Source organism: Oenanthe melanoleuca, chromosome 2 (assembly GCF_029582105.1).
Source record: "Oenanthe melanoleuca isolate GR-GAL-2019-014 chromosome 2, OMel1.0, whole genome shotgun sequence".
Classification (NCBI taxonomy): Eukaryota; Metazoa; Chordata; class Aves; order Passeriformes; family Muscicapidae; genus Oenanthe; species Oenanthe melanoleuca.
The window spans coordinates 7,871,040-7,884,001 of record NC_079335.1 but is presented as its reverse complement, the minus strand read 5'-3'; the positions used below and the strand labels follow the sequence as shown (position 1 = coordinate 7,884,001).

Here is a 12,962-nt window from a genome sequence, read left to right as displayed (position 1 = left end):
CTGGGAAACCCCTGAACTTTTTAACTTGCCTTCCTTTTTCTCCTCCTTCTCATCAGATTCCCACGCTTCCTCAGTCTCTATCTAGCCACAACAGATCAGATCAAGCATTTTTCCTGAGGTTGGTAAGCCTAAACCCACTCTGGGTCAGGCATCTTCTGTTAGGATATGTGTAAGATTTCTTTTAACTCTCCTACAAATGACAGAAAAGTCTCTGGGGAGCTGATGGAACACAGAAGTGGATGATATCCCTGCCACAACTTTTGGCATATGCCAGGAGTGGAGAGGGAAATGGGAAGTGAACTGTGGAGGAACCTCTGCTCACGCAATGAGAAATCCTACTAGACTTAGCCCTGAGGGCTGGAGATGTGTAATCATCTAAAAAAAAATCTCCAGGATGAAGAAAAGCAGCCGGACCTTGGTCATTGTGTCTGTTGCCATGGAGGGAACGTGTTCTGTGGCAGCTGTGTGGTGCTGGTGGGAACAATGGCTGCACTGGGAGGGTACAGGCAAGGTGCAGGGCAGGGGATGGTCAGACACTGCCCTTCTGGCTCAGATCTCTAGGCTCACTGAAGGGGCTGGCAGCACTGGCATGCTCACAAACAGCTCTGCCCACCCTCGTGTGCCACTGGCTCCCAAGCTCACAAAAGGAGAATGCACAGAATGGGCCAAAAGGGCTCTGTCCTGCTCTGCCAGCCCAGGGCGTGGAAAGACAGGGAGGGAGAGAAAAGAAACACCTTTTCCCACGACTCCCTGGAATGGCCTGGGCTAATTTGGCTTTAGTTTCCAATATGTTTCCCTTGACTGCACCAGGAACTGTTAATTTGTCTTGTATCTCCCTGTCTCACACAAAGCAGCACTGCAATTTTTGTTTAAATTCTGTGCTTCTTGCAGGACCTTATTTGCACTGAAATGAACAGGGTCTTTGGAGCTCAGAGCTAGAAAATGACACTGACAACTTGAGACAAAGAAGACAAAGAAATCCATTCACAGACTTAATCTTCCAACTAAATCTTCCTAATCTATATACCTGTATATGAGCTGCACAAGGTGATTAGGATGCAAGGTAATTAGGATGACCAGACAAGACTGAAATTATGACCATGTATGTCACTATTCAGTGCAAGGCTCAATTATATAAATAAAAAACGTAATCTTCTAAATGTGCGTGTGATTAAACAAACATATGGTCACATATCTAAACTCTTGTGTGTTCTTTAAGAATCAAATCTGACCTCATCTTACTCCAAATATGAGAAAAACAATGTTAGAAAAACCTGCAGCCTTCATAATAATTTGAGACTTCACTGACATCACAGAGTGTAGTACAGGTGTATAATGCAGTAAAATACAATCTTTTTTGAAAAATGAACTTATTTTGAGTTATTTGAACACACATTTGCATATACTCATATACACTCTTTCTCTCTGTAAAGATGAGCTGACTCTCAACTGTCATTAAAAAATGAAAAGGAAACCCACCAAAACCTTATTCTTGAACTGATTTGGTCTGAAAAAATTTAGAACAGGAAGGCAATTTTCAGAAAATTCCAAGTACCTGAGTGCCCTTTTAAGTTAAATTATCTTTTCATCCAGACTGACAGCATCAGAAAAGGGAAAGACCTGGAGAACTGACGCATTTTTGCTGCATTAAAATAGTAAGAATAGTAAGAAACATCTCCATTTGCAGAGCTCAGACATCTACCATTCTTTTATGCTTCTGTCTAGAGTAATTCCACTGCAACCAAGCTGAAACATGGCAACCAACATCAACCCGAAAGCAGGACACCATTGTCCTACAATCCCTCTGCTGTACACAACTTCCATGGGAAAGACCATTATCTGTCCTTAACTCATTCCAAGTGCTCTGTTTTGATTTCCCAGAGATTATCTGATTGAACTACGCATTTCAGGCCTAACCTTCTATCAACACTGGTTAGTCTTTGACATTTCAGCAAAACAAAGAGGAAGCAACAGAGCAGGTTAACTCCAAGGCATATTCAGTTCAGACTTAACATACAGCCAGTTCCTTATTGCACAATGTTTGCTTGGCTTATTGAAAAAAGACCATTTTAATAGCATTACAATTACAAGCTGATTATAGTTCACTTTCCCACACCAAATTTCTGAATTTCTGTCCTATTTTCTTCTTTTTTTTTTTTTTTTTTTTTTTAGTATTGTTGCATTTTCTTTTTTTTTTTTAATTTCTTTTTTTTTTCCCTCCTCATCAAGCTCTCCCCAGTCTGGCCATTCCCATAAAGCAGCAAAGGCATAGAGTGAAAGTCTGTCCATGCATAGAAGTGCCATGTGGCTCTGCTAGGACAGCATCCCCCCTCCAAGTGCTGTAGATGTATGACAGGGATATGAGTATGGATATAGCTGCTACAAGTGGCCTTAACTACACTGAAATACTTGACCCATGTCCTGAGTGAAGTGGCTGCTTTTCTCAGAAGTCTGTGCAAGTAATATGTGTGTCTAAAGAAGCAGTTCAACTTTTTGTCCAAGATCATAAAGCATGTTAACCCATCTTGTGTCCACATAAAAAATATCACTGGATCACTAAACACTCCAGCTTCCCTCCATAAAACATTTGTGCGTCACTCGAGAGTCAACTCTCCACCTTAGGTTGCTAAAAACTATATTTGGGAGTTCAGATTGAGAAGTTTCCTAAATCATCTCCCAGACTTAGAAACTCCCCCTTTTAATATACAGAAGTGAACTAGATAGTTTTGCCTCTTCTTATTTAAAAAAAACAAGGAAGAAAAAAAACGGCAAGAAAAAAGAACCCTCAGAGTTCATGCACTCCCTTTCTTTACCCATGAATGGCTCTCCAAGGAAGGACCTGTTGTTCCCTCCTCATCACTGTGCACACCTCCACTAAGGATGAGAAGGGATTTGTAAACTTCTCAGAAGGCTTCACTGAGCTCCCCAATACCATCACACTGACAGCACTACCAAGCAGCAGGACCCAAAACTTGGCTAAGGGGAGAGTGTGAATTCAGCCAAGGCTGCTCAGAGCTAATGGCTTGGAGTGGTGAGGACACAGCTACAGAATGGTTTGGGTTGGAAGAGGCCTTAAAGATCATCTCATTCTGATCCCCCTGACACGGGCAGGGACAGGTCCCATCACACCAGGCTGCTCCAAGCCCCATCCAACCTGGCCTTGCAAACTACCAGGGATGGGGCATCCACTTCTCTGGGAAACCTGTGCCAGTGCCTCCCCACCCTCAAAGGGAAGAATTTCTTGCTAATAACTAATCTTAAACCTGCCCTCTTCCAGGTTAAAGCCATTCCCCCCTTCTCCCATCAGTACATGCCCTTGTGAAAAGTCCCTGTCCAGCTCTCTTGTAGCCCCTTTAGATATTGAAAGCCAGCAATAAAGTTTCCCCAAAGCCTTCTCCAGGTTCAACAACCCCAATTCTCTTTATAAGAAAGGCATTCCAGCTGTCTTCCTGGTCTCCTCTGGATTTACTCCAAGACATCCACGTCCTTTTTATCCTGAGCCTCAAAGGAGTCAGGAGCCCCTCAAAGGAAAGCTCTCCTGGTGTGCATCCTGCACCCATGGCCAATTTGGCAGCATATTAAACACAACTGATAGATGAGTTTGCAATCACTGGTGTGATTGATGCAGACAGAACATGGCCCAAGGCAGAGCCCTTGTGGTGGGCAGACAGGTCCAGCTGTGGGTCTGGCAGCATGGAACTGGTGAGGCAGCCCTGCCAACACACAGCCTGGGCAAAGCTGGGGCAGCAATACTGGGGTTTGTGGCTTTTCTAAATTTTTTAAACTGTTTTTAAAAGATAAAGAATGAATAAAGCCCCATGAGAATCCCTTTTCCACAGCTACTAATTGTCTCACTGCTGCAGTTTGGAGGAATTAACACTCATGCAACACTTCCCAGCTACAAGATTAATCTTAGCAACAGTCTGGTGGGGCAAATCCAGGTAATCTCTGCTCTACAGACTCTGGGAGAGCTTAAAAGGAAATCATCAATTTTAAAAATGGCTCTTTGGTCTGGAAAATATGGCTTTATTCTTATTATACTTAGTGTCCTTCAATTACTATGCATCTAAGAGTTGAAGGGGAAAAATTGAGGAGCTGTCAAGAGTTTGGGCTTTGTTTAATGATCTGTGTAGTCAAAAAATTTACATTTTCAAATATAAATATATTTGTGCATATATATATTTTGTAAATAACACACAATAATATGCTGAGTTGTACAATTTCTGACTTCCATGGTTGGTATGGGTCACCTCTACACTACTCTGACCCTCGTGCTGAGAGAGACCTGTGAGCTTGGACCACCTTCACATCCACCTGTCCTCACCACAGGAGGAGCAGCTCCAGCCCAGCTGGACTTTTGTGGGGGCTGCCAGTGAGGGTAAGAGGTGACCCAAGGTCAGGTTCTCCCCATATGTCCAAATCTGGTCTAAATGTCACACTTACAACCCAGCAGCTGAACTGCAGGTGGGACTGGGTGGGACTGGGACCAGAGCCTGGGCCTGGGTTTGGGATTTGGTAGCACCTTCTGCAGTGACCTGGTAGCTACACACTCCAAAGTGCTGAGCCCTCTGCATTGCTTTCAAAGAGTCACAGACAGCAACCCAGTTTCAAAGGAAGCTTCTGGTGATCAAAGCATCTGGACACATTTTCCTCAGGGAGCATGCAAAATGCATGACTCAGGTGCCAAGCAGCTCTGCTGCTGCTTTAAAAATCAGTGCAGCTGCCCCAGCTTCCCCAACACGTGTTGGGTGGGGATGCCCCTTTGCTCACCAGCTGAAAGCCCATTTTTAAGTCATATATATTGCATTTTTTCTACAAACATAATGAGTTTGAACCAATATTTTCTTTTAGATATGGTAATAACATGACCCCGAAATCTCAACTTTCTTCCAAAGAGAAGGCAAAACCCTCAAACATCGTGAGACTAGAGATAAAAGTTCTTATAACATGATAGTTTATGAACAATATGCTACAGAGAAGATTGCCAGGAAACTGAGCCTAAATTTACTTATCACAACTTCAATCCATCAAACTCAACATTTGGGTTTAGAACAGCAGGTTCTGATCTATTTTTTATACTTTCTGACCACCAAGAACAATGCAACCCTTTAGAACAAAGCAAGAAAACGATAAATAAATGCTGTGCTTTGTTACAGTGTGTAATTCCTGCCATGTTTCCTTATATATGGGTTACTAAATTTACTGAGAACATCCACAGCATTTGTGTCATGGTAAAACAATGGAAAACTTGCAGGTGAACCAGCTCAGGGAGGTGAGGAAGAAAACATAAACAGAAAGGAATGTATCACGTAATACCAGGTGCCACACTGCAAAAACACTCTCACAGTCCCTAAACATAAAATAAGGGAAGGCAGAGAAGAAAGAGAGAGGAGGTAAGAGACAGGAAGGGTGAGAGGGAGAAAAGGGAAGGAGGAAGGAGTTTCTAACAAAATGTTCACAACCTGAAGTGTTATTAATGCCCAGATCCTCCCTGAGTGCAGAGGATTCCAATTCAACCTTAAGTCACAAAAAGTACAGAGCAGCTGCAGGGGTGTACATGGGAGGAGAATTTGGGCCATTATTTGCTACCTGACTAAAATAATGGACAGTTTATCAGCTGTGTATATTTAAGCAAATGAGAAGCAGGGAGCAGTGCTGACAACATCCCCCTTATTTCCATGAACAAAGAAACAGGCAGGTCCATTTTCAGGGGTCTTCTCTGGAAGGAGGATGAGCCTCTGCAGGGATGGTGGCACTGATTCTCCCCTGCTCCCTCCCACCTGCACAGGTGGGAGCACTAAACCCAGTATACACAAACCACTTCATTCAGAGCAAGCAGGAATCTGTCCTTCTACAGGTCACATCCTACCAGGCTGGAAGTGTTCAAACTATATATTCTCCAAATAAACCATGAAGCAGCCTGGCAGCCATGGGAAGAGCTGTAAGCAAGGGAAACCACCCCATTCTTGGTCCTAAATATCCCTTTGTCTCCAATTCTGGTCATTAATCTCTGAAATCAGTCCTCACTGTCCTAGTCCTGGAGGGATACTAATGCTGCAGGACTACCTGGATGAATAGCACTTATTCACAGCAACAGGGTGAAGGGGGAGGGAGGGCAGGCTGAGTCTGTGGACAGGGAAGCACTCTGCCTGCCTTTAGGGTCTCCCCATGGCAGGGCAGTCACAGCTGTGCAAGAAAGAGCTCCAGTGCCATCTCAGAGCCTCAGCTACAGCTCAACAAAACCTCCACACTGTCTGAAATCACCTCCTGAGAGTGAACACACAGTCATTCCCCCTGCCAAAAAGAAGTCTGAGCAATCTCAGGTTTCCTCATACCTCCTTTCTATGTACAAATATAGCAAAAAACTCACAAATTACTAAGTTGGCAAAGCACACAGGAGTGAAACATGGCCATGAGCAATGTTTTCTTAGACTGGCCGAAATCTCAGAATTGCTTTGAAGATGAGCCTAAAAATGAACAGCAAAAAGGGAGTTGCCTTCAGGATGCACCTGGGAATTACTTGCTGAAGAAATGACACTGTCTTGGAAAAGCTTACCCAAAGCAACATGTACACAAGGAATTAGTTGCAATGATGAGGTGAGGCCACATCACTCTTGGGGTTTACCCAAAACCATCTTTCAGAGGAGTCAGGGCATCTGACTCCATCTACCACACATTAGGGCAAAGACTTTCAGTAAGTAAAAACTTACAATACATAATGCAGTTATGGGCGATATCAAAATATTTCACATATCCTGTCTGAAGATTGAAAAAGGAATCTTAGAAGATTTATTTTTACCATCTGGAAAAAAATGGCTTTGATTTTTTATTCTGAAGTGGTGTATTTCCTTTGAACTTGATCTAAATTAAAAAAAAAAAATGAAAACACTAAAACATGGTTAGACAGCCCTGAAAATTAATGAAGAGGTTTTGTTTGGGATGGGGAGGGGAGACTTTTGGCTGTTCCGTTTTTCATTTTGCTGAAAAAGAAACAAAGCTCCTCTGAAAGAATCTGTTTCAGGTTGAGCTGAATTCTGAACTCACTGGTGAGTTCACCTCGAGTGCTGTGTCCAGGACTGGGCTCCTCCCTTCCAGAAGGACACTGAGGTGCTGGAGCAAGTCCAGAGAAGGCAGCAAAGGTGGTGAAGGGTCTGGAGCACAAATCCTGTGAGGTGACTGAGGCTGAGGGAGCTGGGGCTGTTTAGCCTGGACAAAAGGAGGCTCAGGAGTGACCTTGTCACCCTCTGCATCCCTGAAAGGAGGCTGAGGCCAGGTGGGGTCAACCTCTTCTCCCAGGGAACTGCAGCAGGATGAGAGGACACAGTCTGAAACTATGGCTGGGGAGGTTGAAGTTGGGCATCGGAAGGAATTTCTTCACAGAAGGGGTGATGAGACATTGAAATGGGCTGCCCAGGGAGATGCTGAGTGACCATCCCTGGAGGTGTTTAAAGAAAGGAAGGACTGGATGTGGCACTTGGTACCCTGTTCTGATTGACAAGTGGGGTTCAGACACAGGTTGATCTCAGAGGTCTTTTTCATTTCCAACCTAACTGAATCTGTAAATTGAGAAAGCATTGCTTTTTTTTTTTTTTTTTTTTTTTTTTTTTTTTTTTTTGTTTCACTACAAAAGGACCATTACATAATTCAGACTTTTGTACTGATTCCCAAGCTTTTTCTTCTTCTTTTTTTTTTTTTTTTTTTTTTTTTCCTTAAGAGAGAATGCATTCAAACCTCATGCTTAAATCAGTCAGTTCTGAGTGCAGAATGCAGAGTGGTTTTGCTCATGGTGTCCATGAGTAACCTCATCCTCTCATTACTGAGCTCAATCTGGTGTATGCCCACCCCTTTGAAAACTGCCAGCCCAGCTCCTTGGTGAAACCTCAAGCCAGGGCAAGGACCTGAACTTGCCATCTTCCCTTCTCAAGGCTCCAGCAAAGTCCAGACAACAAACAGGAGGAACAGAAGGAACAGAAGGAAAAGTGTCTGGAAGTTGCAAGAAAAGCCACAAGCAATGGGAAATCAAAGTCATGGCCAAGGGGCAGGTGAAAAGATACAGCACCTGGAGTACTTGAGAGTCACTGCAAAAGGGAGGGACTCATCATAAAACAATTATATCATTTACACAACAATTAAAGATGGCAGAGTTCAGTGGCATTTATTTTTCAACACTAAATGCAACAGCCAGTGGAGTGAGAAGTGATAAATCTGATACAGCCTCATTCCCACAGTATTGACATCCCCTCCAAACCTGAATGCTCCCACTGCAATAGTGGGTGCCTGTTGGAGAGGCCCCTTCATGGTGCCAGAGATGGCCTGAAAGCCCAGAATTCAACAGCAAGGGTTGTGCTTGCTGAAGGACACCAAGTTCCAGGCTGTTGAGTGTTCAAAGAAAGGCACAGGGGATTATTCTTCTGGAACAGGGGGAAAACAAGTGCAATGAAACTGTGATTTCACTGGGGTTGCTGCAGCAGAACCTGCACTTTAGCACCTGGGCAGCACAGCCATGAGTAAATCAAACCACTGATGTCTTGTTTCAAGAGAACATCAAAGGGGCTTTTGTTAGGCAAAACAACAGGATGCATCTTTTTCCCTTCTGTGCTTTATGAAAAAGGCATCCACTCACTTTCATAATGCTTAAATTCGATTTCAAGGGGTAACTGGACCACCCTGTTCAAGGATACACTTGGGGCTGTTCTTTCCAAGTGACCCACAGCCACCCATGAGATTTCTGGATCTGTTCTACACCATCAGCCACAAGAGAGAATGTTCTCATATGCATGGAATTAATATTTCCCCATTTGAATTATTTACATGTTTTGTGGTAGGGAGAGCCCCAGGAGAATTGCACGTGTCACAATTAGTTTGATATCCACCCTGATGAATAGCAGAAAGCCACCTGAAGCTGAAACAGAGAGGTTATGAAGCCTGGCCTTTGGAAGAGAGGGGAGAAAATGACAGTATTGACATTTGCAAATTCTGGATCTACCACCTAACTCTATCAGGGACTTCTCTAGCTTGGAGAAAGTGATTGTACAGTCCAAGCCCCTCCGAGCTAAACAGCAGCACAAACAACTTCCTTCCACCTCTTGTCAGCTGAGACAGCAAATGCTTTGGGCAGAAAACATCTTTCATCTCTGGAAGCCTGACACCCCAAATCCAGGCTGTATCCACACCCCCACTTACCAGCCACCACCTGTAGCTGTCTTCTGGGATCAAGGCATTCTGTGAGGTCAGGAAAGGTTGCATAGTTGAGTTAAACCTCTGGTCGAACCAGAGGGAATGTCCCAGCTCTGAAATGCACGTGCGGCAGCTGCAGGGCCTCCTGGGGTACTTGAAGAGTTTCTGGACATGCTCTGAAAACTGCACAACCAGATGTCTGGGGTCCCAGGTGGTTGTGGTCACCTGGTGTGTGTAGTTCAGCAGAAATGAGGTCACTGTGATGAGCAGAAAGGCGAAGGTGAACATTTTCACATTCCTCCTCCTCACCACAACCATCTTTGCCCCGTGGTGCTGCCCCCACAAGGCAGGGTCCAGTGTAAGGCAGAAAGGAAAGGCTGAGGCAGGTGCCTGCCAGTTACCACCCCAGGCTCAGGCTGAACAGATTGACTCCACTACTTCCAGCCATAGGGGAGAAGCTTCATCTTCCCCAAATGGGCTTAAAAAAGGACAAGCTGGGTATTTCCTTTCACCTCCTCGTGGTGCTTCGAAGTTCCTTCCACCTGTGTCCTGTTGCTGACCGCCCTGATGAGGGTTTACTGAAGATAGACCCTTGCCTTTCTGCATACAGAAATTAAAACTCAGGTTTTGTGTTTGAGAGTAAGCCATACATTAAAACAAGCAAATTGTAGGAAGAACTGTATTCTTTCTCTTGGAATTCAGTTCTTGAACAATCAGATCATCTGGGGTTGTACATTCCATCAGAGAGATGTGCTCTAATATCCATTCAAGCCATGGAGAGAAGTTTGCAGCCTAGAGATACACAGACACAAAAAGAAAGAAAAATGGTCAGTTGATTTTTTTTTTTTCCACTCCTCTTAACCTAATTTCTCTGCTTTTCCCTCCCCATCCCAGAACTTCTGATCAGGTCAAAGCCCTCAAAACAGCAGCCCTGGCTTCAAGCTCTGCTCAGGTATTTGCACAGTGAGGAGTGTGAGGGTGAAATTTTGGAAAGGGCAGAGCATGGACCTGTAGACATTGAGTCCCTTGTATTGAATCAGCCTCCTGGCTCTGCTCTGGCCTTATTTGAATTACAGTTTGTAGCTATTTGAATGTCAATGACTCACCTCCCTCCTTCAGGCTGACCTTGATAGCCAAAAGATACCAGCAAAGCATTCATAACTCAGAGCAGCTGAACAGCAAGCACCCGGCAATGGAGGGAGGAGCAGGATAGGGAAAGATGAATCAGTTCTTTTCTCTTTCTTTCCCCAGCCAGCTTAATTTCTTAAGGATTGGGGTTGGATTTGTGATTACAGAAAGCCAAGCAAAAACAGCTCATATGTCCTGGGACAAACAGGGGAAGTCAAAGCATAAATGGCCTTTGTTTCACATGGAAAATTGTCCTTTTTTCTGTCAAGGAAAGGCAGGTGATAGCAGCTTGAACCCAGCCTAGGCAGAGAGGCACAGAGCTGCTTTGGAGGTACAGAGGGATCCAGAGCTGCTCTCCTTTCCCCTCCTGGTGTTCCCTGCCTGGCAGCAGTGATTTAAACAAGTTTTTAAAAGTCAGAAATGAATCCATTCATCCCACAGGGTTTTATGGAAATGCCATTGTGGGACAGGCATTGTTTAGTGGGAAGAAAAACACGTTGTTTATAAAACTTCAGATGTTTACAAAAGGTCCCAAAAGTGCCATTCCTAAATAATACTCTTTGTTTTGTTTGTTTTGGTTTTTTTTTAAAGGTAGGGAAACAAATCAGAGAAGCAACCATGTCAAAATATGTGCAATTGATTAACAAGTGAAAGCCCAGCAAGAGAAGTTTCATTCAGTGCCAGCAAAACTGCAACTGTTGGGATGAAACCTCATCATTTTAGCCCATTCTGTGCATGGCATTGGTGCAGGACCCCTCACTGCATCCCCCAAATGTGCTGTGTATCCAGACAGGAGGGAAGTGCAGCTGCAGCATCCCCAGTTTGCTGCTGCTCCTCTCCTGGGGCTCTGCGAGGAGCTGCCCCAGGCCAAACAGCTTTTCCAAGGGGTTTGACACAGCACCTTGGAAACAGCTTGGATTTTAGAGGTGCTGTGTAAATATTTAGAGAGTCCCATACAGTAATTTCTGAACAGAACAGCCTCAGACCTCGGTTTTAAGCCTTTGCCCCAGGCTTCTCCTGCTCAGCACGTGATGGGCAGCGTGTGCCCTTCAATTCGCTGATGTTTGCCAAATGCCTCGAGATTTATTTTCAGTCTGGCCCCTCCACAAGCATTTACAGGAGCTCAAGGGCTGACAAGTGGGTCAGGCTAGATAACAAAGGGCTTTATTAACCCCTTCTGCTTGGGCTCCTTGCACCAGCAAAACAGGCAAGCAGCCTGCATTCACTTTAATGTCGCAGAGGGAAGTTTTTATACTAACCAGAAATCTGCTGAAGTATTCCCAGGTAAAATTCAGGAATCTCAGCCTCAGAGATGTGATGGGGATGCTGCCACTGTGGCTGGAGAGTGAGAAGGGGAGCTCAGGAGAACAGCCCAGTGCACAGCCCCATCCACACCAGCTGCTCTCTTCGCTGCAGAACTGCCCCAACACATTTGCTTTCCTAGCCTGGATGTAGTTGTGAGTCTAAACAAAAACACAGCCTCTAACAACCCTGAAAACAGCTGAATCCCAGAAGCAAATTGATTTTCCATTTATGGAGTGGATAATTCAAGAGCTGTAATGCTGGCAGGTCAAACCCCCACTGCTGTCAGCGCTGGGCCAAGTCAGTATTTGTAAACACAGTTCCTGCTCTTCTGGTATTTTTTTAAGAGAAGGGAGGGAGATTATCTAGCCTTTCTTGGGAAAGCCTATAAAATGGAGTATTGTTGATAAAACAGTTCTGGCCTCCAAAACAAGCACTCATTTAACCAGATTTACTTATTTATTTATTTACTGTAACTCAGCTAAGGTTAAATTGATATTTATAACTCGGGGAGAAAAAAACCCAAACCCAAACCAGTGTTTACAATCTCTTCAAATTCCTAATCATTCTCTCCTTTTTAGCATGTGATAGGAAGGTGATAAACTAGAGTTCCTAAGGCCCTTTTCCCTTGTGGATATGAACACTGGATATTCAATTTTAATTCTTACTACTTATGATTTCCTCTGAATGTTCATGCTTCCTATAGATACTTATGTTAGATAAATATACAAATATACACAGACACACACACATATATTATATATATGTATATGCTGACAGGACTATATATTTCATTTAGGGCCTGAGGAAGAAGATGAAATTAATGTAAAACCTTTTTTTTTAAGTTCAATGTGATTTGGAGCTTTTTTTTTTCCTTAAAACCCCTGGAATATCCAACCCTGACATCACTACTTTCATTCTTCACAGCATCTTGTACCACATCTCAGACTATCCCTGTGTCTGCCTCCCATCCTCTGCTCACACAAGATGCATAAATCTGTGCAAGGTGCTGGGAAGTGGAAGGTTGGGGACTGGTGTGGGAAACATGCAGGGATGCCAGCCCCAGCTGTCAGGAATGTTTCACTTCTGGATACCACCTGTGATAGTTAAATTAAGGCATTACAAGTAAGTATCATGATACCAGCCACAGTCCTTATCACCATCCCTGCCATGACCTCAGCATTAGCACATCTGTGAACAGGCTATTTTAGCCTCAGACCCAGAAACAATTTCTGGGGACTGAAGGTAGGGAGATTTAGTGCCCAGCCCTCTCCCACATATCCCTGAGAGATAAGCAGAGCTTAATACTGCATCCTGCAGCTGTGCCTGTGCCCAGAGATCCCAGCTCAGCCCAT

The 12,962-nt window shown here is 44.1% G+C and overlaps 1 protein-coding gene across 1 annotated transcript in view; it reads right to left on the bottom strand.

The window, feature by feature from the left end:
- The window catches only part of ST3GAL1 (ST3 beta-galactoside alpha-2,3-sialyltransferase 1), a 73,551-nt gene that overhangs the window by 13,361 nt on the left and 47,228 nt on the right, over positions 1-12,962 (bottom strand). Inside the window, exon 2 of the mRNA XM_056484871.1 lies at positions 9,184-9,969. Coding sequence (XP_056340846.1) covers positions 9,184-9,495 — 312 coding nt within the window. The 5' untranslated portion in view covers positions 9,496-9,969. The remainder of the gene's footprint in view (positions 1-9,183; positions 9,970-12,962) is intronic.